Below are 25,138 nucleotides of genomic sequence, written 5' to 3' on the forward strand. Positions count from 1 at the left end.
GACAACGCACGTTGGTTCAGTGTCACCTGTGCCACCTACTGGCTGTATGACCTCTGTTCACGTAATTAATGTCTCGCAGTCCGCATCTTTGTCAAATACAATTATTAGCATTACATCACAGAAATATACAGGCATAATGCTCGGAGTATGACTGGTACTCACAAGGACGGCAATGATTTCGTCTGGCAATGAATTGTATGTATGTTGGATCATCCATAAGCTAATTTGCAACTTTATCAGGAAAGATGCTGAAATGGGTCTTAAAAAAGTGCAACAGCCTTTCAAAGTGGCTTTCAAATGGATGGTCATACCATGACACAAGAGACTGGCTAGTTTAGCAGGTGATTACTTCAGTTGCATTATGCACACAAAGCCAATGACTGATTTTTGCAAAAACCCAATCTAAAACCCCACCGTGACTTCCACACTTCAATCTCATACCCTGGCACGGTTCACACACCAAGAGTGTCCAAGTGACCACTGTCACTGGGATCCTATTGGTCTATGTACCAGATAAGAGGTCGATGATAATTTAGAAGAAAATAAAAATCAGAATGATTTAGACTGATTTGCTATGACTTTGTGCCATTTTTGAAAATCTAGTTGACTCCGATGCTGATACATTTTAAGCCACTTAAATAGTTTCTATAGAACTCCAAAGGCATCGGTGTTCACATAAATCCATGTAATTAATTTAGGTGTATAAAGCCTACACTGAGAATTCCAATAGCCATTACAGATTATTCTCCCAACACGTCAGAAAAGCTTTACTTTGTGTTATGGCTCATCTGCTCTTGATAGAGAAGAGCTTTATTTTTGCTTGTCATCTCCTATAGTGACCCATGTTTTCTAGGTTTGGAAAAGTAAAGATAATACTTTCATGGATGGCCTTACTTAGTGTTAAGTGCAGAGAAAACTTCAAGCAAACACATCTACTCGGGTATTGATGGGAAATACAGTTATCAAAAGCAGAATTCAGTGAAAAAAAGCATGAGAGAAGTTCAAGTCAAGTAGGAGAGAGAGATACAGGAACTGAGTAAATATAGTCTTCCAAGAAACACAGTGTCATCTACCACAGAGAAAACCATGAGGAGGCACAGAACGTCACAGCCCCCTCTGTTTGGACAGAAGTGCGAGGCCAATTATCAAGCTGAAGCTGCACGTTACCAAGCGACATTTTTCTCACAGTTACCCAGCAAAGTCCTTACTGGTATCATCATAACGTGACTCAGAGATATTAGGTGTTATGTCCAGTGCAGCACAGGACAAGCAGAGTTAGATTTGCACCCATGTCTCTTGGGCAAAGAGCTCACTTTCCTGGTTTAGAAAACGTGCTGTACAAGAACGAACAATCTCAGAAAGCTGGAGATACTCCAGTTCTCATTGGGCAAGATTGGATTAAATTTGTTCAACCTTGACTGCCAGAGGAAGGAAGGAATAGAATGTGGGAAACTTCAGGAGTGCCCAGCTGGCTTCATCAGGAGAGGTGACTCTCGGATCTGAGTCATGAGTTCAAGCCCCACATTGGGTGTAGAGATTACTGGAAAAAAAAAAAAAACTTAAAAAAAATATAGGATACTTCAGAAAGGGGCTGAGGAAGCAAAAGGCAGGAGAAAAATCCTGTCTAAGGGGAAAGAGCTTTAACCCGTCAACCAAGTCTTAGGACCATTTTAGAACAAGTAATGAAATCCAGGTGTCAGACTCTGAATCTATAAACTAGCAGCACAAGAGCCACCAGGGAAGGATGATCCCAGTCTGTCTTTGGCTTGCCTATCCCTAGGTCACATCCATACAGGAGTACAGAGCAACGCCATCAATGTAAAGCATTTTTGTAAATAGTTCGAAATGTCAAATATTTCTCTTTGTTGAAGAACCATCAATGAAGTGTTAATTTTTTTTCTAAATTTAGCAAATATGCTGGTTCAAAGAAATTTAGCAGCAGGAAAAGAAAAGAGGGATCGAGAGAGATGGAAAGAGAGAGAAGGATGGACAGAAGGAGAGAAGGAAGGAAGAAAAGACGGGAGGAGAGAGAGGGAAGGACTAGGGGCTCCCTTAGTCCCTTAATTCCCAACTATTCCCTCAACATTATTGTGGCAGCTGAGCTCCTGGCCACTTAGCGAGGTACACATCAGTACTGGATTTAGTCCCTCACCCAGTGTTGAGTTAGAAACACAGTCTTCTTTTGCATCATGGCCCATGGATCTGACCAAAAAGGGTTTTGATACTAATAATGAAACTGTTCTAATGGAGCCTTTTTCTGAGTGCACACGTGCCAAAGTCGGGGCCACTGACCGCTGTGGTCTGCAAAGGCTTATGAACACCCAACACATTGGTCACCATGAAGATGAACGCAAACAACTGCTGAATTGCTGACATTTTATTTATGTCCCAAGGTATGTACAACATGGGAAAGTAGGGCAAGACGAGACACTTGCAGAACGCACTCGCGATCTGGGTATCAAATCAAACAGCAGGGAAACGGCTTAAAATACGCTCGTTTCAGATGTTCATATGCAGACTTCAGATGCATTTATCCAGAGATACGTTTTGAAATTCATAGAATGACACAGTCAAGGAAGAAATGAAAGCCAGCAAGCAGATCAAGGGGGAACAAAAGTTAAAGATGGCCAATATCTCCAAGTGAAGGCAACAGTAGAGGTGGCCTTTTACGGACTTGGAATTAAACTTGAAATGGAACAGAATTATGGCAAATATGGTCTTATGAAAAAATTAGCATTTTAATCAGGATAAAGTATCCAGCCACATATCAAACCTCTTAATGCACATTAGGAGATGGAACAGAACAGAGCCCAGTTCTAATCTGGTTTAAAAAGGAATTACTTAGCTATCTAATTTTCAGTGACTTGTGTCCGGTTTGACATCATAGAGCCAAAATGAAGGGATTGGAATAAGCATAGCCTAGCTATCCTTTCATTATCTCATGAAATGCCAACAAAAATGTGTTATTACAACAAGAAAAATCAATCTGAATGTCCATTTGGTGGAATTTACAGAGCACCTTATTGTTGTGCTCTGAGTATCGTTCACACTGAAAATTAAGTGTCAGGAAAAGTCACCTGCACAAAGAACGTTTGACTTTGGATTTGACAAAACTTTAAAAAGTAATGTGACCCTGACTTCTGAGTGAAACCTTCATACTTTTTTTTTTTTTGGATGATAGACCTTGTGAATATTAAGTGCTCTATTTACTATCTTCTGTGCATAATAAATGCACGGCAAGAGTGACTCTTCTGAAGTATCCTTTATAGCCTGCCTACATACGCCTCTAGATGGTCAAAGACATGGTCATTTTGGACAGCGTGGCCTGCAAAGTTGGTGCAGTGGTTTTTAAACAGAAAAGGCAGAGACAAAGGAAAAAAAAATCACGGTTGTATTTTTGTTGACTGTGCCTTTAGAAAATTTCAAGAAAGTAGAGACAGAAATTCTGTGTCGATGGGGCTTGTGCCAAAGCAACCCAAAATATCAACCGAAATCCGTGACAAGGAAAGAAAACAGGGTAAAAATCATTAGGGCATTTGGTTTTGTAACTAAAAGCGGCTAACGGCCAAATAATGCCCTGCTCCATATCGGGCATCTGCATTAATCAGAACAGCCCCATGAGATGATGTTTTATTATGTTTATTTTAAAGATAAGGAAATGAGGTTCAAGAACACTGTTGGTAACCTGGGCACATTCACAACCCCAGTGACTGATGGAACTAAGCTTTCTAGTCAACCCAACTCGGAGCCCCCAGACGTGAGCACTCACCATACTCACTGCCCACCCACCCCTCCGCGCAAAGTCCCTCCAGCACTTGGAGAGAAGAGCTGTGTTCTCTCCCTGAGACTGGATGCAGGAGACTGTTGTCACCGGGACAAATAACAGCAACCTGAGACAAAGGTGGTTTTCACATGTTGCCGAAGCAACTAATCATTTTGCCTGTTTAATTAAACTATCGATTGATCCACAGGCATTGGAAAGAAATGACAGAATCCAAAGAATTATTTGACTAAGCTGGCAGCTGCTTAACTAATGGATCGGATAATCCCTCTCAGCTGGTCCTGGGCAATCCAGTGGTAGGGAAGGATTCAAAGCACCCCAGTAAAATCCTCCCTGAACGAAATTCATCAAGAAAGGCAACGATACCACGTTCCGCCTCCGTGGACTATCCCTGTGGCTGCAGGAACTGGGTTCATCTGTGTTTACCGGCAGCACAGCCACGAATGCCCCAAGCAACCCACCACCAGAACTGAAAATCGAGACCACAGGAATGTACACGCAGATATTTGAGATTGCATTTAAAGAAATGAGAGAACTAACTTTAAAAGTATGGAAATAGAACTTATTTTAAAGAAAAGTCTGTAATAACGGTAGCAATTCCTTTTTTTTTTTTTGTAATTCATGTTAAAGTTTTGGTTTATCATACGGTTTCATATGAAATAATATTCTATCTCTACTCCACGGTGTCAAAACCTCTGGATTTCTACACTTTTGGGTAAAGCAATTTATACTGAAAATAAAATGTATAAGAATCTTATGAAAAAAACATTTGTGCATTTCTCATCTTATTTCAGTTACAAGTGGTCTTCCCTAAATTGAAGAAATGCTTCCCCAAACCTGTGACTCCCTCATCCGAAATACCCAAAGTGCTAGATAAAAACCCTGCTGAGTACTCTTCCTGGTGTGGCCAGCGGGGCTGAGACAGGGCACCAAGGGGCAAGCCGCAGGAAGTTCACTGTCACAACGTGACTCCCACCCGGGATTCTCACGCGCAGCAAAATTTCAGAACCCCTGGGCTTAGCAATCATTCTCCTTGGCATTTAATGTTCCAAGTTTAAGTACACATTCACAATAAATCTGACCGTATCGTTGGGTCTTATGCAAGCAAGTTTCCCACGGTGCCCTCTTCTTGATGAACTTCCCAGTGACCCTACAACCTCTATTGTTTAGACTGGTTTCCCAAACCTCGGACAGAGAAAGGGCTAGGAGTAGACCACCACCCCCTGCCCCCAATGCACACGCAGAGGCAGTCCCTGAGGCAGGAGATCTGGGACAGGAGCAGGCGTGAGCAGTGACAGCAACACGCCCAGTGCATGTTCACTCGGAAGAGCTGGTAAGTCTACCGCACTTGATGTAAATTACCCATCACGTTGTCCTTCCAAGGAGGAAATATCTCTTACTGTGATCTTCCAACTTGGTTGCCAAGATCATCTTAACAGCAGAAGTTTTCCAGGTAAAACATCTATTGTGTCATCCATAGAAACATGTCATCCCAATCTCCCTCCTTGTCCCACTGGGAAAATAGTAGCTGTGTCCTGGGTGGTAATTACAGGAGATGTTCCAGAATGATCCTAAGATTTTGGTGTTGATAGGACACATTGTGGGAGATTAAGGGGGAGAAATGAAGGGCGCCTCGTGGTTTAGTCGGTTAAGCATCCGACTCTTGACTTCGACTTGGGTCATGATCTCATGGTTTGTGGGACTGAGCTCCGGTTCTGCTGACAGTATGGAGGCTGCTTGGGATTCTCTCTCTCCCTCTCTCTCTGACCCTCCTACACAAGTGCACTCTCTCCCTCTAAAATAGATAAATCAACATTTTAAAAAAGGGAGAGATGATCATGAAGGGATAGGATAGTCATCTTTGCTATGTTCCTATCTGTTTTTTTAAATAAGAAACTTCCTGGGGCGCCTGGGTGGCGCAGTCGGTTAAGCGTCCGACTTCAGCCAGGTCACGATCTCGTGGTCCGTGAGTTCGAGCCCCGCGTCGGGCTCTGGGCTGATGGCTCAGAGCCTGGAGCCTGTTTCCGATTCTGTGTCTCCCTCTCTCTCTGCCCCTCCCCCGTTCATGCTCTGTCTCTCTCTGTCCCAAAAAATAAATAAACGTTGAAAAAAAAATTTTTTAAATAAGAAACTTCCAGAGTGTTTAACACAAAATTGCACTTTCCTGAGTTTCAGACCCAAACTTGCTATCTCAAAATTTCCAAGCTAGTGATCTGATGTTTGCCTATGACTTGGGAGATCCTGGGAGGAATTACTGCTAAGGTAAGACTGAGGGAAAGAAAAGTTGCAGGGAAGGGTCATGCTGTAGATACAGACAGGGAATGAAACAGAAGAATCCACTCTGGAATAAGCCGAGTAAAGGGAAAGAAGAAAGTGATGAATGTGAATTTGAATGGAGTCCGTGACACCTTCAGATGCCCCAGATGGAAATATGTTGCACGCGGCTGAAAACATGGAGCTCAAATGCGTGCTTTTGACCACAGGAGAGGCGGTGTTTTGAGCCGTGTTATTACAAGGGAGAACCGGCAGAGATAAAAGACCAGAAAGAGATAAAATTAACTTACTTAAGAGTTTCAAAACTCTCCCATGGAGTTGAAAGCTAGGCTGTAAAGTTTTCTCAACATCAGCAAAAAGCGCGGTCATTTTGTAGGCCTCAGAAGGCATTTCTAGCAGGGATGGAAAAATCCCTGTCGGGGGACCTACCACCACTTAGACGCCTTTCCTCTAAATTTGTAACTTCGTTTTTAGAAGGATATTTATAGATTCTAAAATGTATCTCCGGCAAACCCGGTGCATTACATTTAATCTGTAATTTACAGTTGATTCTTGAACAACATGGTTTGAACTGTGCGGGTCCACTTCTGTGCAGCTTTTTTACAGTACAGGACCCTAAGTGTGTTCTCTCTTCCTTAAGATTTTCTCAATGATATTTTCCTTTCTCTAGCTCACCTTATGGTAAGAATATAGTATATACTACAAAATATAACGTACACCATACGTACTCATGTCATCGATAGACTTCTAGTCAATGGTAACGTTACTATTAACTAAGAATTTTGTGGAATCAGGTCATAGTGGATTTTCAACTATGCAGGGTCAGTGTCCCTGACCTCCAGGTTATTCAAGAGTCAACTGCATCCTGAGGCATAATTACATCATTCTAAAAACCTAGGGCTAATGATATTATCTTGTATGTATTTAGGATTTGAGCCACAAGGTTTCTTTTTGCCTTTCCTTCAAGATACTTTCAAACCCCAGAATTACGCAGTACCAAATATTTAAAAACTTAATTTATTTTAATTATAACATCTGATAATTCTTTTTTCCCATTTTGGTCTTTCTTCAAATAAATATTTTCTTTGGGCTCATAGATCACGATCACAAAGTCAGACAACTTGACTGACTTTTCCCCCTGAATTATTATCTTTCATGCTGGTTTATGCACGAACAACATAAGGAAAAATGCCAAACAATAACTTTTTCAATCACAGAATGGTCAAATTGGGAAAATAAGTTAATACAATATTTATACCCCTTCTGGAATAATATATTTCTAATGAGATTTGAAAGCAAAGTGGGAAATACTTGGAATAATAATAATAAAAAAAAAAACAGCCGACTTCTTCGTTGGCTGCTGTTGCCTTTTCTGACCCGCCAAGCCCGGTGCTAAACTCCTCCTGGGTTGTTTTAACAAGTCCTCACCCGAACCCTCTGCGGCTCTGTAGGTTTTTCCCATGAGACAGGCACACCTCCCATCTTGGTAGACCGTGCGACACCCGACTCAGACTGCGGGGGCCCGCGTTTCTCTGAATCTCTGAGTTTAACCGGTGTGGTCATTTGCCTGATGAGCCCGTGACCCCGAAGGGCCTGAGGACCCTGCTGGAATGGCCTGGGTCACGTGTATGTTTGATCCCACCTCCACCGCCTGACTCAAAGACTGTACGAACCCTGTCTTCAGACCCCTATGCTAGGAAAACAGGCCGGCCTTTTGAGAGTAACTGAGCTAATACTGGTTAAGCACCTGGCAGATGTATTTCCCTATGTTCAGAGAGTTTATGGTCTAAGAAACAAAGCCAAACTAAAAACCTGGAAGAAACAGCCTCTGTAACCTTTGGTGGTCTCTCCCCTTCCTTGTCCCATTCGACCTCTGCTGGCCCCTTAGGGACCTCAGCGGACAGGAAGCTCCCATGAGTTCTCCCCAGGGGGAGCGCCTTTCCACGCTCCCCTCCCTCCCTGGTGGAACACTCGGGGTCGGTCCACAGCGTGACTGTGCTCACACGCCTGACCGATGCCCACCGGGCCCTCCTGCCCGGGGTTCCTCCTGGCTCCTCTCGCTGAGCAGGGGGACCCTTCCTTGCTCCGTGTTCTACATCACTGCTGCTGCATCCATCCCGCACACAGGTGTTTCAGCCAAAGCTCTGAAAACCTAATAAAAAAACATGATCTAGGGCAGCTACTTCCACTTGGGCTTAAGTTCATTCATCATCCAACTAATATTTCACGTAGATGTCCTCAATCACTATGCACGAGGACATTCAGTAAGGACCTGACCTGGTACACCTATCAGTGTGTGCTCTGGAGAAAAATCACAGGTGGGGAAAACCCAAATTAATGAACTCAACCATGAAGGAAATCATGGTGCAGACAAGGAAAGGCACGGCGGGGAATCAAAATTTCACAAAGACCGTGCGTTTCTGGAAAAGGCCATAATGAGATTTTACTGTACATAACAATTAATGTCATGAATTATTTAAGGTGGCTATCCTGAAAGTTCATAACTAAATCTTATAAAAAGCCATTTTCATAAACCGAAATCAATGCAATACATAATTACAAAAACTTATGGAACAGTAATAAAATGTGTCGCAACCTGAAAAAGCCTTAAAAATTGTTCCAAAGAAACAACAACCATTATTAAATTCCAGAAATAGATTCTAAAAGGTGGTATTATGAATAAAGAGAGGGATAATTGAATTAGGGATGCTACATATACCTCGTGTGCCTACTATATCATCATCCATCTAATTTAATTTGCCTTGAAAAGAGCTGCATGGCTGAATTGATTTTTTAATAACTTTCTGTTCTTGAAGTTATTCTGCCAAAGCTTTATTTAAATCTGTAAGCCACTTTCAATTAAAGACAGTTATGTCAACAGAATAAGGCACATTTTTTTTTCTTCAGCTGAATTCTTTCCAAGATAGAAATGACAAAGTTGAAATTACAGGAATTAAATAATAATAAAAAAAACAACAACTTTCACTTACCATAGCCAACAGGTAGCTGGATTTTCCAGGTGCAATCCAGGTTGTTGGGGTATGCGCCCGGAAACCCTGGGCTCAAGATCACTCCCCCCATGCTGCTCAGTGTCCCTCCGCAGGTTGCTGCAAAGTGGACAAGGGTACTTAGTGCTGGGGGTCGTGGCTTTCTAGCAAGGGGATTTAATTCCAGCTGCTCTATGGGATGGTGCTAGGTAAGAGCAAGTCTGCAGAAGTGGATTCACCCTCAATCACAGCACACACACAGTGCGATGCGCTTCAGTTACCCTCGGGTCTGGTCCTTCCTCTCGGGCGTCAACTATTTAAGAACAGAGACGGTTTTTCCAAATGGATCTGCTTCTGGTACGTGGAGACTCAGGAAGGGCGACTAAATGTCAAGTGCTGTGCAATTTCTTGCATGTTAGTCCCGATGGCTTCCAGGTTACAGGTCGCTATTCATTGAGTGGTAGCATTAGTTACTCTCTATTCATTGATACCTATGTGCTACCCAACAGGCTGAGTAAATACACTGCAGAACTTAATTCTCATACAACCCTAAAAAGTTCATGTTATTACCCATTTTACAGATAAAGAAACCAAGCCTGAAGAGATGAAAAGTTTGCCTAAGCAACGCGACCAGAATACTATGCCAGCTCTGTCTGGTTCTAGGACCGACGTTTTAACCAGCATACGTTTCCTTTGGGGTTCTTTTCTGTTTTGGGGTGCAGCTCACTAAACCCACTTTCTCCCCAGGAAACCTTACATCCATCGTCATGACGGGGTGTTAACATAAGCTCCCACATCTGGCCGGACTTCTGTCACTCACATTTTATGCCACTGTAGCCGAGGTTTGGCTATAAAGAAACAACTGATTTTATAACACACTTGTCAAATAATATGTGTGTAAGCAGATGAAATTCGAATCCCTGACCATTTGTGACCTATTAAAATGGCAACTTCTTATATCTGGAAGTCATAATGCAAACGCTGTCACTTCTTCCAGGAAGTCACATTAAAAAGCTTTATTGCTATTCTAACAGTGTTCTCATTAGGCAAAATAGTTTGTGGAAGGCCTTCTTTCAGAGAGCTCTCAGGACCTGTGTGGAATATTTTTTTTTGCTTTTTTAATCACCAACATAGAAAAATTTTATGTGTCGAGGATACAGTTCATAGGAGGAAAAATCTAAAGTCTTAAAAAATCCAGTCCAGTAAGTATGGTGATCGCCCAAGCTAGGGAATCGTGATCTGGATTTCAACAGTGTATAAGTTATTAATGAAATAGGTTTTGAAAAAAATTAAGTAATGCAGTTTTTTGGGACGAATGAATAATTCCAGCAAAACCCTGAATGTGAACTTTGTTGTTGTTTAGAGCAGAACCTGTCAAGGTGACCTCTTTGTGGGAGAAGCAAGTATGTGAAAATCTAGCTGCTGGGATGCATTTGACCCACGAGTCTATCAGTTCTGGTGAAGGCATGTTGGTGGATCTGAATGGCATCCCTAAATATGCTGAGCAGTGATCTCCCTTCCCTGGGGCTCTCATCTTGCAATGAGAGTAAGTATGTATGTCCAACCACAGGGAAAACAGACATGGAAATGCTGTATCAATGACAGTAACACTGAGACAAATGTGAAGTAAAGGTGACATTTTTAAATAGACCCTTTTGATTTTGAACACAGTTTTTACAAAAAGAAGATTGGGAATTAGAAAATATAAATATCTATGTATGTCTTTTTTAAAAATTCTTTAATATTTATTTATTTATTTGTTTATTTATTTATTTTGAGAGAGAGAGAGAGAGAGACAGACTGTGAGTGGGAGAGGGGCAGGAAGAGAGGGAGAGAGAGAATCCGTAGCAGGCTCTGAGCTGTCAGCACAGAGCCCGAGGCGGGGCTCGAGCTCATGGACCGAGAGATCCTGCCCTGACTGAGGCACCCAGGCGCCCCTCCATGTACGTCTTCGATTGAGGACTGGGATAGTCTCACACGAATAGCTGACCCAGCACTTGGATGGTGGACGTCATCATCAATAGTCATCATCAACAGTTCACCAAACAAACTTTGTTTATCATGGGCCAACGATCAGGGTTGTGAAGACAGAGACAAGGGCCTGGATATTGGGTAGATCTCCTTTCAAACATACAGTGGCAACCTGATTCCTTGAGTATTTAGTTACCATTACATGTAATCCTCACTTAGTTTACCTAAAAATATGAAAATCATTGACTAGGCATGCTAACAGAGCTCCCAAAAGATGAGCGTCAATCTTCTTTCCTTTGTGATGTTTTCAAACTCCACCAATGGACTTGTCTTACTTTATACTTGCCCACTGTTACAATTGCTGAAGCCTCCGCCTTCTTCCCAGGGCTTCCTGGTCCACTACCATTGGTAGACTGACTTCCTGCCTCCTGCCGGAGACACCGCCTCCACACCTGACCCTCTCTTATAGTTAAGCAGCCTATGCAGGGAGTTACTGGCAAATATGGTATCTCCAAAGGTCAAGGTGTTTATCGGAATAAAGTAGCTGGGGGCCTGACATCTTACTGGGTTTATTTGTTTTCTTCTGTGAAGATTCCTGACTTTTTGGTAACCATATGTGGAACTTTAATCCAGGGCACAGGCCGTGCCCTGCCGGAGAGACCCCACGGTGTAGAGAATACCAGCTCAGAGGCAGGGCCCTGGCAAACGGCGTGGCCAGTCTGGGGCTTGCTGTCATGTTCAAAGTGGTTAATATTGGTTGAGCTCTGAGAGTGGTGCTTGACACTCAGTAACCTGTAGAGAAGTGTTTTGATATAAATTGTCTTCATTAGTACTTGAAATTTCCAAGAGCTAATAAATAAAATATTATCTCTCTATGGATTTCTAGTCTTAAAATCCCCCAGTTTGGATTAATCAGAAGCCATTAGCTAAAAAAAAAAAAGAAAAGAAAAAAGCAAAAAACAAAAAACAACCTTCCGCTCTCTCAGATCAGACTTTGAGACTTACTGTGGCTTGTTTGTGAGTCTTCCAACGAAAAACCTTTCTTTAGAGCTTGTAAACAGTTAGGAGCCAGCAGGTGTTATGGAAGCTGATGTATCTTCGACATTTGCTAATACAGGAGACGTGCTAATGCTAAGTCGAAGATAAAAATCAATTATACTTGACGAATATAGGTTAACTATTTGAATAAAACATGCCCTCACGTAACACTGGGTGCCATGGCATGTCATTTGGTTGAATCCCCGTTGTGAGCTGATTTCATTTCAAAGTTAAAAATGTTTCAGTCCCCAGGTTTAAGGGAAGGTTCTTCATTTACAAATAAATAGGAAGATGGATGTTCTGAAGGTAGGAGGCAGGGAGGGAGGAGGCGGTCCCCCGAAGGTGGTACCCCTGTTACTGTTTGTCCCTTCCAGGTCGCGCCTGGGATGTCAAATCTCTACAGAAAGTGTCAACGTTTTAGGTGACGTGCTAATCTAGACATTTATTTTTACCAAGAAATCACTCTCAGGTAAAAAGGTATTGGTCACCAGGGAACTTTTTCACTTTTAAGCGAACATGCTTCGATGAACGTAACAGGACAGCCACTGGTTCCCGCACGAGACCATCATAAAGGCCGCGGTTCTGTTGTAAAGGTTTGGTTCCATTTTATCTTCCTCTGTGCACAGTTCCATCTGTGTCCCGTTCTAGGTGATTAAGTTGTATATTACTAAAAAGCATTTAATACCTAGGATTTGCGTGAGAGGTCGGAAAACTAGGCTTGCAGAGGAACACGTAACAGAGCATAACTCTCTTGCTTTACCCATGGGTGCCGGAAAAACGCACTAAGCGACCACAGTCCTCGGCGAATGGATCGTGAACAATGTGTGACCAGCTCAGAGGACACTTTTAAGGATGTTTGTGCCCTTTAAAATCACCTGCATTCTGGGATGCCTGGGTGGCTCCCAGCTGGTTGAGTGTCAGACTCTTGGTTTCAGCTCAGGTCGTGATCTCATGGTTCCTGGGTCTGGGCCCGAGTCGGCCTCTGGGCTGGCAGTGTGGAGTCTGCTCGGGATTCTCCCCCCACCACCCACCCCTCTCTCTTTCTCATTCTGCATTACCCCTCCCCCTGCGGCTCACTCTCTCTCTCTCTCAAAATAAGTAAATGAACTTAAAAATCATCTGCATTCATTCAGGAAAGTTGACCACTCGCTCCTGAAATGGCAAACGCAATAGGAAGGTGCTTGAAGGCAGTTCTGGAGACAAGGGGCTTCTGAGTGCACCCCACGCAGCATCCGTGTGCTGACACGAGAGAGGGACTAAGAACAAGGCGTCCACGATCACTGCGATACCATTCCAGATTGTCTGACCGTCAGTCACTTACGGGTCATTCAGGAATCGGGGTTACCGAGAGCCCAGTGCGCTAACTGTACCGTGGTGAGTGACACCTGGCTCTGCCTCTAAGGCCCTTGGGACTGCAGGGAGGGCCATTCGAGTTACAGAAAGTGACAGTCCAGCTGCACAAGGAAAAGCAGAGTCACGCTCACTGTAGAAACAACTTTCTGTCACTGCTGTTTTCCAACCGGAGGGTGGGAGCCCGGACAGGGCTGGTGGGAGGGTAAGGCCAGTGAGGCAAGTCCCCCGGGGTGCAAACTTTAAGAAGGTGCCCGAATCCTCAAGCCATCTGTTGGTGCAACTTCAAAAGTAATGCAAACGACAGCAACGACAACAACAACCAGAAACAAACCCTGTGATGAACAAAATATCAACATTTCAAATATCGATGGGAGGTACTCCTACCTTCCCTTGCCTTGGCCCTTGATGCGGGGGGTGCAGATGCAGGAGGCGGGGCTCAGGCAGGGCTTGTGCCTGGAGGCGGGAACTAGCAGGCACCCGGGGGCATCCCGGGGGGCATGCAGAGCAGGGGTGTGTGCGGGGTGGGGGGGGGGGGTGGAGCTGAAGGGCCAGGAGCAAGGACTCTCATTCCCCTGCTGTCCTAGGAGGTGCCCCGAAACCAGGGGCTGCAGGTCAGGCTCGTGTGCAGATGGCCGGCAAACACTTAGCAGGGGCCTACGAGGCACGCAAAGCCTGTGAGATCCTAAAGCCGAGGCCTCGGAGGGGAGACTCACGACTGGGGAGCATTGAGGTCGCAGGCCCACGAGGGCAAAGAACCCCAGATTTGGTAAGTGAGAAGGAAGCTGAGCTAACATCCGGGTTATTCAAGAAAGGTGGCGATCACAGTGTTCACCTGGGAAGGGGGTACAGGGTTTGAAGAAGGCAACAGGTGTGCAGGTCGGGCACACGGAGTCCACAGGTGAGGTCAGCACCGGACAAAGCCGTGTGGTCACCCGAGCTGTGAGTAAAGGTGTCTGAGTCAGACCTACAGCTGGTGGGCGGTGGGCGGTGGGCGGGGCTCGAGGCCTGGGCAGCAGGAACACCATGTAGACTTTACAGAGTCAAGAGCACCGCACATGGCCTCACACTCCAAGGTGTTCCCACAGAGGAGGGAAATGGAAACCACCTGCCGTTCCAGGGAACCCCTGGGACTCTCGACAACAGCTAACTGGGCCCCAGGGCACACCTTCGTCTTTAAAAGGCTGGGTTGGCACGTGCTTCCCTAAAGGGGCGGGCTGCACCCCGTCCTAGGGGACACGTCTGCAGCAGCTGGGGGGGGGGCGCCTCTCTGTTTGTCCTATACGATACCATCCCTCCCACTTCACATCATGTGTTTGGACTTCTGACTTTGTTTTCTGGAAGCCTGATTTTCCTGAGGCCCCAAGGCTGACACGGAACGACGTTCAGGCTTTCAGACCTGCTGTGCTCATTGCCTCTCATAATTAATCCGCTGGCGCTTCTGATACAAATGTAATTGGAGCCCGGTGCCTCGAGCCGGCGATCTCACACCTACTCCGTGCAGGCTGGTCCGAAGATGATGAAAAAGCCGAACTAGTACACCCCGTGGGAGAAGACGCCTGGGCCATTTTCCCCGCGCCTCGACCGCGTTATGGTGATCGTGTTAAGCAACAACTGCTTCGAGAGGAGTTGCAACGTGTGCAGCCCCAAAGAGGAGCTTGAGGGGCTGGCCGCCGCGTTGCTGACAGCGCAGGTGCGCCGCTAGGCGGTGTCGCGGGCGCGTCCTTACCGATGCACAGGGGAGACGGGTAGTTCCAGCGGCGAACGGTTCCCGGCATACAAGAAATGTGGGAGCGGCCCTGTGGGAGACAAGGAAATGGACTTCACGTCACTGGAAACGGGGCAGGTGCGGGTCACACGCGAGAATCTCTGTCCTTCCTGGGTTTCCTTCTCTGATCGAAGGACAAGTCAGAAATCGTGAAATGTATTCCACTAACGTTTATCAAGGAATCCCACGCTCCGAGTCAGGATGGGGGGAAAAAATCCACAATCACTGTGTTTCCCTTCAGTAAAGACCAGAATCTTGCCCTGGCCCACCCAACACTCTGTCTGGGATGCACTTGTTTCCCGATGCTTAGCAAGGAGGCTTGGGAAATAAACACATCCTTGGTTGTCTTTTTTGTTTTAAATCATCAGAAGTTACGGCTTTTGATCTTGGAGGCTGTAAATGATTGGGAAATGCTAGGTGACTGATTTGAAGGTGGAAGTTCAGCAGTATGCAAGCTGCTTACAAAAAGGTACCTACCTACTCACCTTTCATGCTACGGTTCACCCTCCACCCACACGCCCCTTACGGTCCCACAGAGAACTGTCAGTCCCTCCTCCACCAGACGAACAGGAGGCTTCCTATTCATTCGGTTATCGGACCGCCTCGCACACCATCACATAATTGTGGCTGCAGTCAAATGAATCCTCATCACCCACGGTCTCTTTATCCTTTAAATATATGAAGTTTTGAACTTGCAGCCTTCAAGAATATCTGTCCTATTATTTGTGTTTGAAAAATCAACCGGCTGCAGGTTAAATCCTGAGAGTTTTGTGCGAAAATCTCTCACAATAAAAGAGAAGGTAGTCAACGGGACACCTGTGTGTGCAGACTACTCGTGTTTGTTTTGTTTTCCTCCCTGTGACTAGGTGGTCTTCTCTGCCATGCGTACTTATCCTGTGAGCCTCCGTTTGCCCCACGACTGGCACAGAGGCAGCTGAAAACAAATCTTTGATTCATGTTAAATAATCCCCGCCATGTCGCGAACGCATCAAACAAGCGTTTGCGTTAATGCAGTTGTCAATAACAAACCAATTCCCTGAGCTCAGAAACATTTCATACTCAATTCATCTGCCATAAAACTCATTTTCTCATACTTTCTGATATGTTAAAAAGTCATTACAGCCAAAGGAGACTATATTTACTCTTAAAGAAGACATTCTGTGCAGCACATTTCCTGCTAAAGTTCATGCTGTGTGTATACTCATTTTCTGATCCACTGAATTATCTTTAATAAATTTCTTCCTGAATTATGGACAGACATAAAGTGCAAAAGCCTTTCAAGGTATTTATTGATGGCTACCAATAAAGGAGGCATTTATTACTGATCTGGGTCATATTCTGTTATTGATTCTAGCACAAAGACTTTATGTATGTAGGTATGTATGTATGCATGCATCTATGTATGTATTATTTTGAGGAAGACAGAGTGTGAGCAGAGGAAGGGCAGAGAGAGAGGGAGAATCCCAAGCAGACTCCACACTGTCAGCACACAGCTGGATGTGGGGCTCGAACTCATGAAACTGAGACTGTGGCCTGAGTGGAAATCAAGAGCGGGACGCTTCCCCGACTGAGCCCCTCAGGCAGGAGCCCCCGGCACCGACATTCTACATTAGTGATTCCAGCTGAAATGTGTATAGTGGATCCAAAACAAGATAGGACTCTATTATATACTAGTTTGGAATGGGCATTTTCCTTTTTCATCTCTTCAAAGAACTCTGAAACAAGCCTGCAGAAAATGGAAATCCTAAATCCCACGAGCACTCGGGATCCCTCTCAACGTGTCACGTGACCGGACCTTTGCGCCACGCCCAGGAACCTCCCTAGGCACACACGCTCACAGACATTTGTGCGCAAACTGTCCGAGGAAGGCTGCTTTTCATGAATGATGTGCAATGTATGCACGCTGTGCTTCCAAATACGTGACTCTGCTAGAAGATTCTTGTCAACTGTTAGCCATTAAAAACAAAAAATCCAGGCTGCTTCCTTACTCCCGTGAACGACCCAGAGCAGCTTGTGAGGTCAGAGCCGGAGCCTGCCTGTGATGAGGACAAGACAGCTTGGTTTGCGTTTGGAAAATAGGCTGTGCTCGGCAGACGTGTGTCCTCAGGCCTTATCTGCAGGCAGCACACCCTCTGGTGCATTCTAAGAAAGGCCCTTACCGAATAATCCTTTCCAGTTTCCTCTCGGAGAGCCGCAGAGGTGTCGCTTATAAAAGGATTCTCCAAGTGGCACCATGAACAGTGGGAAGGAGGTGAGCATCCAGAAGCAAAGCCAGTACCAACATGTGGGGATCCGCGTTCATTTACAACGTGCGCAGAAAGAGGCATCAGGTTGGCCTATCAGTATATCCTGCTGTGTCTCTCTAAATGGAACCCTTGGGGTGTGGCTCAGAGTTCTTTATACTGTAACTTGTTTAAGATTTGTCTTAAAGCGGGGTGCCTGGGGGGCTCAGTCAGTTTTGCTTCTGATTCTTGATCTCGGCTCAGGCCACGATCTCACGGTTCATGGGTTCAAGCTCCACACTGGGCTCTGTGCTGACAGCTTAGAGCCTGCTTGCGATTCTCTCTCTCTCTCCCTTTCTCTGCCCCTCCCTCACTCGTGCTGCCGCTGTCTCTCAAAATAAAGAAATAACCTTTAAAAAAAAAGATTTGTATTAAAGAATCAGTTCAGATAGCCTTAGCACGCTTGTTTAAAAACTTGGCTCAGTTGTAGAAGGTGTAGTAAAGCTTCCTCAGTAACTCTTGTCCTGCTCTGCAAGGAAGGGTCTGCCCATCTCCTGGCGGAGTCAAAGTAATTATGGTAGTGCCCACCAAATCTGTAGGCTGTAGCTGTTCTTACTCAGGTGACTTTAGACACTGGTGTTTGTCCGTCGTGACTGCAATGATGCGTTTCCCTTGCCGGGGTGTTTCAGGCATCTTGCAGACACAGAAGGGTGGGTCCTCTAAACCCACCACCTGGGCTGATTCCCAAGCGTGGCCCCACCGGGGATGCCCTACCAGTTCTTCTGTTCCACCCCCTTCTCTTACCCCCGGCTCAGCTCCCACCTCCTCGTCAGTGAAAGGCCTCCTGTTCCCACCCTGTGTGGGTGACCGGGAGGAACACGGGTGAGGCACCTGGGGGGCACTCCTTCTGCGCTCGGTGTTTGTGAGCTGTCGTTGTGACCCGTCTTGGCCCTGCAAAATATCTCCCTCCAACACACTCTGGAACTTGTATCATACACGGTGGTGGCCTTGTACTCTGGAACCTTGCAACTTTTTTCTGATGCTTCCTCAAGCTCATTAAATCAGTTAAAGACCAGAACTAAACATTTCCCCTTGAAATACTATCAGCTTCAATGTCGTCATAAGCATGCCGCAAAAAGTACTCTGTGACCCCAAATAACTGAAGAGCAGACACAACGTCGGGCTTAACTATTTCTACCGGACTTTGTAACGTACGTGCTTAGATTATTAATATTGTTGGCAGGGAGAGTCATGTCATTATGTTAAGTGACAGAGAGAAACTATTTTGTGAGTAAGCTTATTTGCAGTTAGACTAGAAAAAATTAACAGAAAAAGTAACTAATGTCGCTACACATTAGGTTATCGATGTTTATAAAACTTTCATATAAAATTATAAAAAAGTGATAAAAAGTTGTCAATATTTCTTGAAAACGATGTCAGCCTATTACTTGAGGACCTTAGTACCTGGGACAGAGTAGGTACCGAATGGGCATTTGCCCAACTGAATGTGGGACCGAGGTACAAAGCAGGACAGACACACCGCCCAAAAGCAGATCCCGTCACTGGGTAGCCGGGGTCACACGGTGAAAGAGACCGTGTCAGGACTCTGTCCCTTAGAATTTTCTCTGCATACTCTTTGGGAGAACATACATTCTGAAATAAAATAATCACAAAACTGAGACGCTAGGCTTTATCGTTTAGAGCTACTTCCACATTCTAATTAAGATGACCAGCAGGCATGGCTTAATGTGACCACTGCGATTCCCAAACAGGGTGAGAGAAACTAGATGAGCTTCTCTGGGTACAGATCCCAGGCGCTGGTTGCCCTCCCCGAAGCTGGGCAGGGACTGAGAAGTTTAACCCTCGCCATTCCCAAATCTCCGAAGGAAAGTACCTGCAAGGTATACCCCGGTTCACACTGGAAGGACAGGACGTCGTTCACCATGTACCGATCACCTGTTTTGATGCCGTTGCTGGGAAGGACGGGTTCTTGACACGCAGCGAGACCCACCGCTGTGGAGACGCAAAGACAAGGGCTGAGGAGTGTAATACGAATGGCATTATGGCTCGAGTAACAGATAGGTTCTTCGGCTGCTCTCCTCCCGACGAGAAGAACGAAAGGCCTTAACTCTTTCTCTTATGGTACTACCAAGACCACAAGCAACGTTAAATTGGTCATTAGCTAATTCTTAAGTATCAGTACGTTTCATTTACATCACATGGCGAACCAAGCTTGTCCTCAGACAATAAAGTCTGCTACTTCCGTGTTTTCTCCTACACACTCCAATTCCAACACGTACCCATTTTAAAAGGTCCTTTAAAATTATGTTCCTCATTATATGCCAAATCCATGACAATGGTCGCTTGCTTTGTGTTTTTCAAGCATAGATGGCAATCTGTATGAAACATTTTAAGTGTGCATCTGGGAAGTCTACCCTTCCGGAAAAACATAATATGAGAACAAATCTTCGAATACTTTAGGTTCTCTCTCGCTCTCATTTAAAGACAACAACAAAATCCTCTTGAGCAGTGTGTTCATGGGTCAACAGGACTAATATCCACGGATCTAAGGCTGTAATCAGACACGTTTCTCAATGGAATCGCCTTCAGTTAGGGCACTAACGATTTCTTTAATGCGTCATATAATACCGGCTGTCGGCCTAAAGTACAGAAAAATTAACTCTAAGTATTTAACACTGATACCTCTCCATATAAACCCCATAGCACAAATAACAAAATATGCAGCTATGGCATTTTATAGAATAAACAATACATTGGACATGGGCCGGCGCTAAGGACTTGGTGATTGCAAATACCCCTTTGTATCAATGCGGCGTGTCTTCTCTCAGCCCAGTTTACACAGACTGAGGGGTTATCCAGGGTGACACATGGGGAAGGACATTACCGAGAGGAGCCCAGCTTAAAATTCTTCCTGTGACCTTGGACGTACACTTCAGTTCTTATTCTTGACACTAACAGGAATGAATGGGTCAGAGTCGTTACCTGGTTGGGATGGGGGACGCTTGGGAATTACGGCTGGGACAGGGAAGGTGAGGAAGCCCGCCAGTCAACCCAGAGGCAAAAATTGGTGGGAAGCAGAAGAACAGGTCTATGCAGGCAGCCGTGCAAGATGAGGTTGTGCGCAGCCTGCCTCCCACCCAGGACTGTGTGCGTGTGTGTGGGCGCTGTGGCTGGGACACCTCCTCTCATGGGTGCACCCTCTGTTGTTCCATCAAGGCTTCATTTAAAAACCACGAGGTCAAGGATAAAATTATTCAGAAATCCAAGATGGCTACAGAATGCACAACGTGCGTCTGGAAGCAGGAGCCGATGTGACCCCGCATATGCTCCCTGGTGCAGCAGGCTCTGGGTCCGGGCAACGGCAACCACGCACATTGATACGGACGGATCATTGTACTGGACACATTATATTGCTCGAATCCTCACAGACAGCTAACTGACTCCTTGTGTGTGATGTTAAGGAAAGGGCAAAGTCAAGTCAAATTAACAGGTCAAGTTTCCCAGTGCAGGTATGTAAATGCCCCCATCTCTCGAGGTCGGTAACTGAATGGTCAACCGGCAGACATCAAATTCCTTCACTTCCTTGCTTTACAAAGCATGTTATGAGAGTCTGACAAGGACACACCGTGTGGGCCCCAGCTCACAGCTGCTGAGGCAGAATGACCACGTTAACACCATCCTTAAGGTTTTGTGTGCACTAAAGTTTGAGAAGCAACTAGTTTGCCTCACTTTCCCCCCAAACCTGAGATGAACTGAAGCAAAGAGAGAAAGTATCTTCATCTTTTACCACCAGTGTGATTATTCATCTGAGAAAAAAACATGCTACAGAATGTGCATCAGAATTGGACACCACCGGTACATAAACTAGCTGGATGATTTCAAGTCTTGTAACACATTGATTTTATCTGGGATGAGCAGGTATGAAGTGTATCATAAAGGTTTTCTAAGTTGAAATTGATATTTCCCTACATGGCTATATATTAAATGCCATATTAAATGGCTATATATTAAAAATGCATTGAGTAGCATTTGTTTTTAATCCCTGGCACAATCTTTCAAGCCAATTGGGGCTTTTTAGGTATGACAAAATTGCTAAATATGGGAAAGTACGATCACTTAGGGCTTTTTCTTGTTTTATTGGTACAATTCTAATTTATCTCTTTCTCAACTGGAGAACATATACTGTAACTACGTTTAAATTTCACGATTTTTCCTACCACGGCCTAGAGATATCAACTACCATATGTCACTATTTTTTTTTATTTGACCCTGAAAAAGAAATACTTCAAATACCCTTGGTATAAATTTAATTACAACTTGAAATACTAAAAACCTAATTTATGGTGGCACCACATTTTCATTGTAGTATACTTTAGGTGCACACCGGGCATGTCAGAGACAAGAGAATATCAATAACCCAAAAATAAATCAAAGTAAACCAAAGACATATTTTGAAATAAAAAAAATGCAACAAGTAATTCAAAATTAAATTCCAGTTATGAAACACCAACCCTTTACATACAAGCTATAATGGGATTTTACCTGTGCACTATATTTATTATAAGTTGATTTCTATGCATTTATTATATATTTATTTATTTTCATTTCCTCCTTACTTCAATTGTGTAAATCCAATTCTTCTTAAAAAAATAAGCTGCACTTATCTGTAACTACAGGAATTATAACACATTTTCTGAATAAATCAAAAACATACAAAAATCATTTTAATCAGTATTTGATATGATGAGACACAGGAAGCAGTTATATGTAGACCTTGATATTTGAAAAAAGTTTTTTTAACGTTTATTTATTTTTGAGAGAGAGAGAGACACAGCATGAACGGGGGAGGGGCAGAGAGAGAGGGAGACACAGAATCGGAAGCAGGCTTCAGGCTCTGAGCCATCAGCCCAGAGCCCAACACGGGGCTCGAACTCATGGACCAGACCGCGAGATCATGACCTGAGCTGAAGTCAGACGCTTAACCGACTGAGCCACCCAGGCGCCCCAATATTTGAATTTTTTTTAATGTTTACTTTTGAGAGAGAGACAGAGCATGAGTGGGGGAGGGGCAGAGAGAGAGGGAGACACAGAATCCCAAGCAGGCTCCAGGCTCCCAGCTGTGAGCACAAAGCCTGACGCTGGCTTGAACTCACGATCCGTGTGATCATGACCTGAGCTGAAGTCGGACGCTTAACCGACTGAGCCACCCAGACACCCCTACCCTGATATTTGAACTGTAGACAGAAGTATCTTCCTTGTCTTGCTTCTCTGTGTCACTAGGTGTCCCATGTATTTTAGAAGCTAACAACATGGAGATGTTTGTTACTTCTAGTAACAGTCCTAGTGATATCCTCTACATGTATTTACATGGAGATAAGTCAATAAATGATTGATAGGATAATCCACAAGTATTTATTGAGCTACCCTGGACCGGAGCCAAGTATTTTCCATACATCATGCTTCTCTCCTAACGATGCAATGCTGGCTACCCTGGGAGTCAGTCAAGCTGAAGTGAAAACAGTACATTTATGTTACGAGTGGGGGTTTTAATGTTTGTTTGGGTTTAGAAAACCAGCACTCTAGCAGAGGGGAGAGTTCAAGGTGCGCCAGATTCAGACCCAAAACCAGGTGGGGTTGAAGTGCAGCCCAGACAGAAGTGTTCCAACACAGCAGAGCGGCACCAAGTCCTATGATTTACAGGATCGGGGTAAAACCCCTCAGAGACACAGCAACCCTGCACATGAGGGACCCCAAACGGGGAAACCAGACAGGAGGGAGCCAGCATCCCAGCGCCAGAAATAGTGGTAACAGTGGAAGACAACAAGTCCTAACTGACAAGACAGAACAATGGCTTTCTGACCTTTAGGGCACAGAAGGAGGCATACTCAACAATCTTTGGTATGAAAAGGGTAGACTATGTGTATTCAATCATTACACTAATCAACGTGTGAAATAAAGAAGGTACTAGAAGAAGTAGGCAGGGTAAGAAATTTGAGCTGGCAAGAAGGTCAGTTTAAGTCCACACATGTATGTGTCATTCCTGAAAACACCTGTAACAGGAAGAGTTTCAGAAGAACCTTGCTGGAGCAAAACTGACTTTTAATGTTAAGTCATGGGTGGTATTATCACTTATGTGCCAGATAAAATCGTAAAACCAGTCCACTAAAAGCTAGCGATTTAGACACAGAATGAGACACGTAGGGAGGCACATACAAATAAAAGAACCCTGCTCTAAAACTTCTCTAAAATAAAGTCGTGACACGAAGCCATCTGGCAGGAAAATTCAAAATTAATTTTTCAGAAGGAGAGGCATCTGGTAGAGTACATTGTCCCATTGTAAGCAAAAGCGTTGTAGAAAATATTTCTAGTTCTTTCAAGGCACAGCATATTTACATTTCATGCCATACATGGTGATACAGCAAAGGGTATAAAGCTGGGCTTCTAACAAGGTGGTTCCGAAGCAACCTGACTGAATCTTGAGGTATCCCGATCAAATGTGAAGTTCCTAAGAAGGTAATTGTTGGGTGTTCTAAAGATTTAGCCCTGCTGCCATAAATGAGCAACAACACAGGGTACACGTGTTTTTATGTAGTGCGACGTTTATGCCATATTATACACAGATATACACTGGGATCCTTTCACCTATAAATGTGCACATTTTGCAATGTGTTGATTTCTAAAGCTGGGATGAGATTTAGAAGACAGCCAAACCAGTCTGTGTTTCTCCATGTGTCTAGTCCTCCAAGCGAAGGATATAAAACAAAGTCATTAAAAAGGCAAGGGTCGTAATTCGACCAAATCTACAGCTTCACGGTTTTGCTTTTGCCAGTGGAGCATCAGTGGGAGTTACGAAGCGGATTGCGGCAAGTAGCTTCCTCGGGTCTCCGGAAGGAATTGTAGCCGTTCTTCTAAACTCATTAGATAAAATGCAGAGAACAGTCTGCTTAAATTTTGAAAGTGAAAACAGTTTTGAAATCCATGATAAACATGTAATTTTTTGAAAGGTTTGGAGCAGGAAAAGTGGGCCTTTGTCGGTACAGCGGACAGACGTGGAGGACTTTCGTCACCTCGGCACCGTCCTCGTTTTGGCCGGTGTGACGTGTGATTTTTAAAGGTCACGACTTAAAAAAGGAATTATGTCATGCCAGCTGCACCGCTCAAAACAATAATGAAGATGAAACAGAGAGCGGTAAGCTGACCTGAACAGAGAGATCACCAGAGCTGGGTTCGTGACAAGGACGGAGAGGTGAAGGAACTACGCAGATACAGGGGCATTATTAAGTACACATGGAGGCCACCATAAGCACCAGAGGGACCCCGTGTGATATTCCTTAATTTTGAAAAGGAAAGAATTGGGGGGCACATTCTTTTGCTAACTAAATTAATAACCATCCCTTTGCACAAAACTGGTGGATAAAAAGCTGTCTTTACACGTGGGTAGGTACGTTACACCCTAAAACAGAAGTGTTACTGATCAGGTCTGTAACCCGTAAATGGAAACTTGTATTAAAGGGTCAGACGATGTGATGGAAAACTGGTGAATAAAGGCATCACAGCTTCACTTAGGGAGATGCCATGGGAGGTGACAATACATGAAATAAATGTCAAATGTTATGATCACATAGACATAAACCTAACGAGCGTCGCACTGCACACCTAGACTTTCATATTCCACTGTTTTATGAGTCAATACGTCTCTATGACAACAGAATGTGTACACAGAAAA

General features: G+C 44.5%; 1 protein-coding gene across 1 annotated transcript in view; it reads right to left on the reverse strand.

Annotated features, from left to right (window-relative positions):
- CSMD1 (CUB and Sushi multiple domains 1) overlaps positions 1-25,138 on the reverse strand; it is a gene marked incomplete at its 5' end in the record, with an annotated part of 688,146 nt that overhangs the window by 177,259 nt on the left and 485,749 nt on the right. The window contains 3 exons of the mRNA XM_047855978.1: positions 9,046-9,162; positions 15,131-15,200; positions 19,286-19,404. Coding sequence (XP_047711934.1) covers positions 9,046-9,162; positions 15,131-15,200; positions 19,286-19,404 — 306 coding nt within the window. The remainder of the gene's footprint in view (positions 1-9,045; positions 9,163-15,130; positions 15,201-19,285; positions 19,405-25,138) is intronic.

Source organism: Prionailurus viverrinus, chromosome B1 (assembly GCF_022837055.1).
Source record: "Prionailurus viverrinus isolate Anna chromosome B1, UM_Priviv_1.0, whole genome shotgun sequence".
NCBI classification, from domain to species: domain Eukaryota; kingdom Metazoa; phylum Chordata; class Mammalia; order Carnivora; family Felidae; genus Prionailurus; species Prionailurus viverrinus.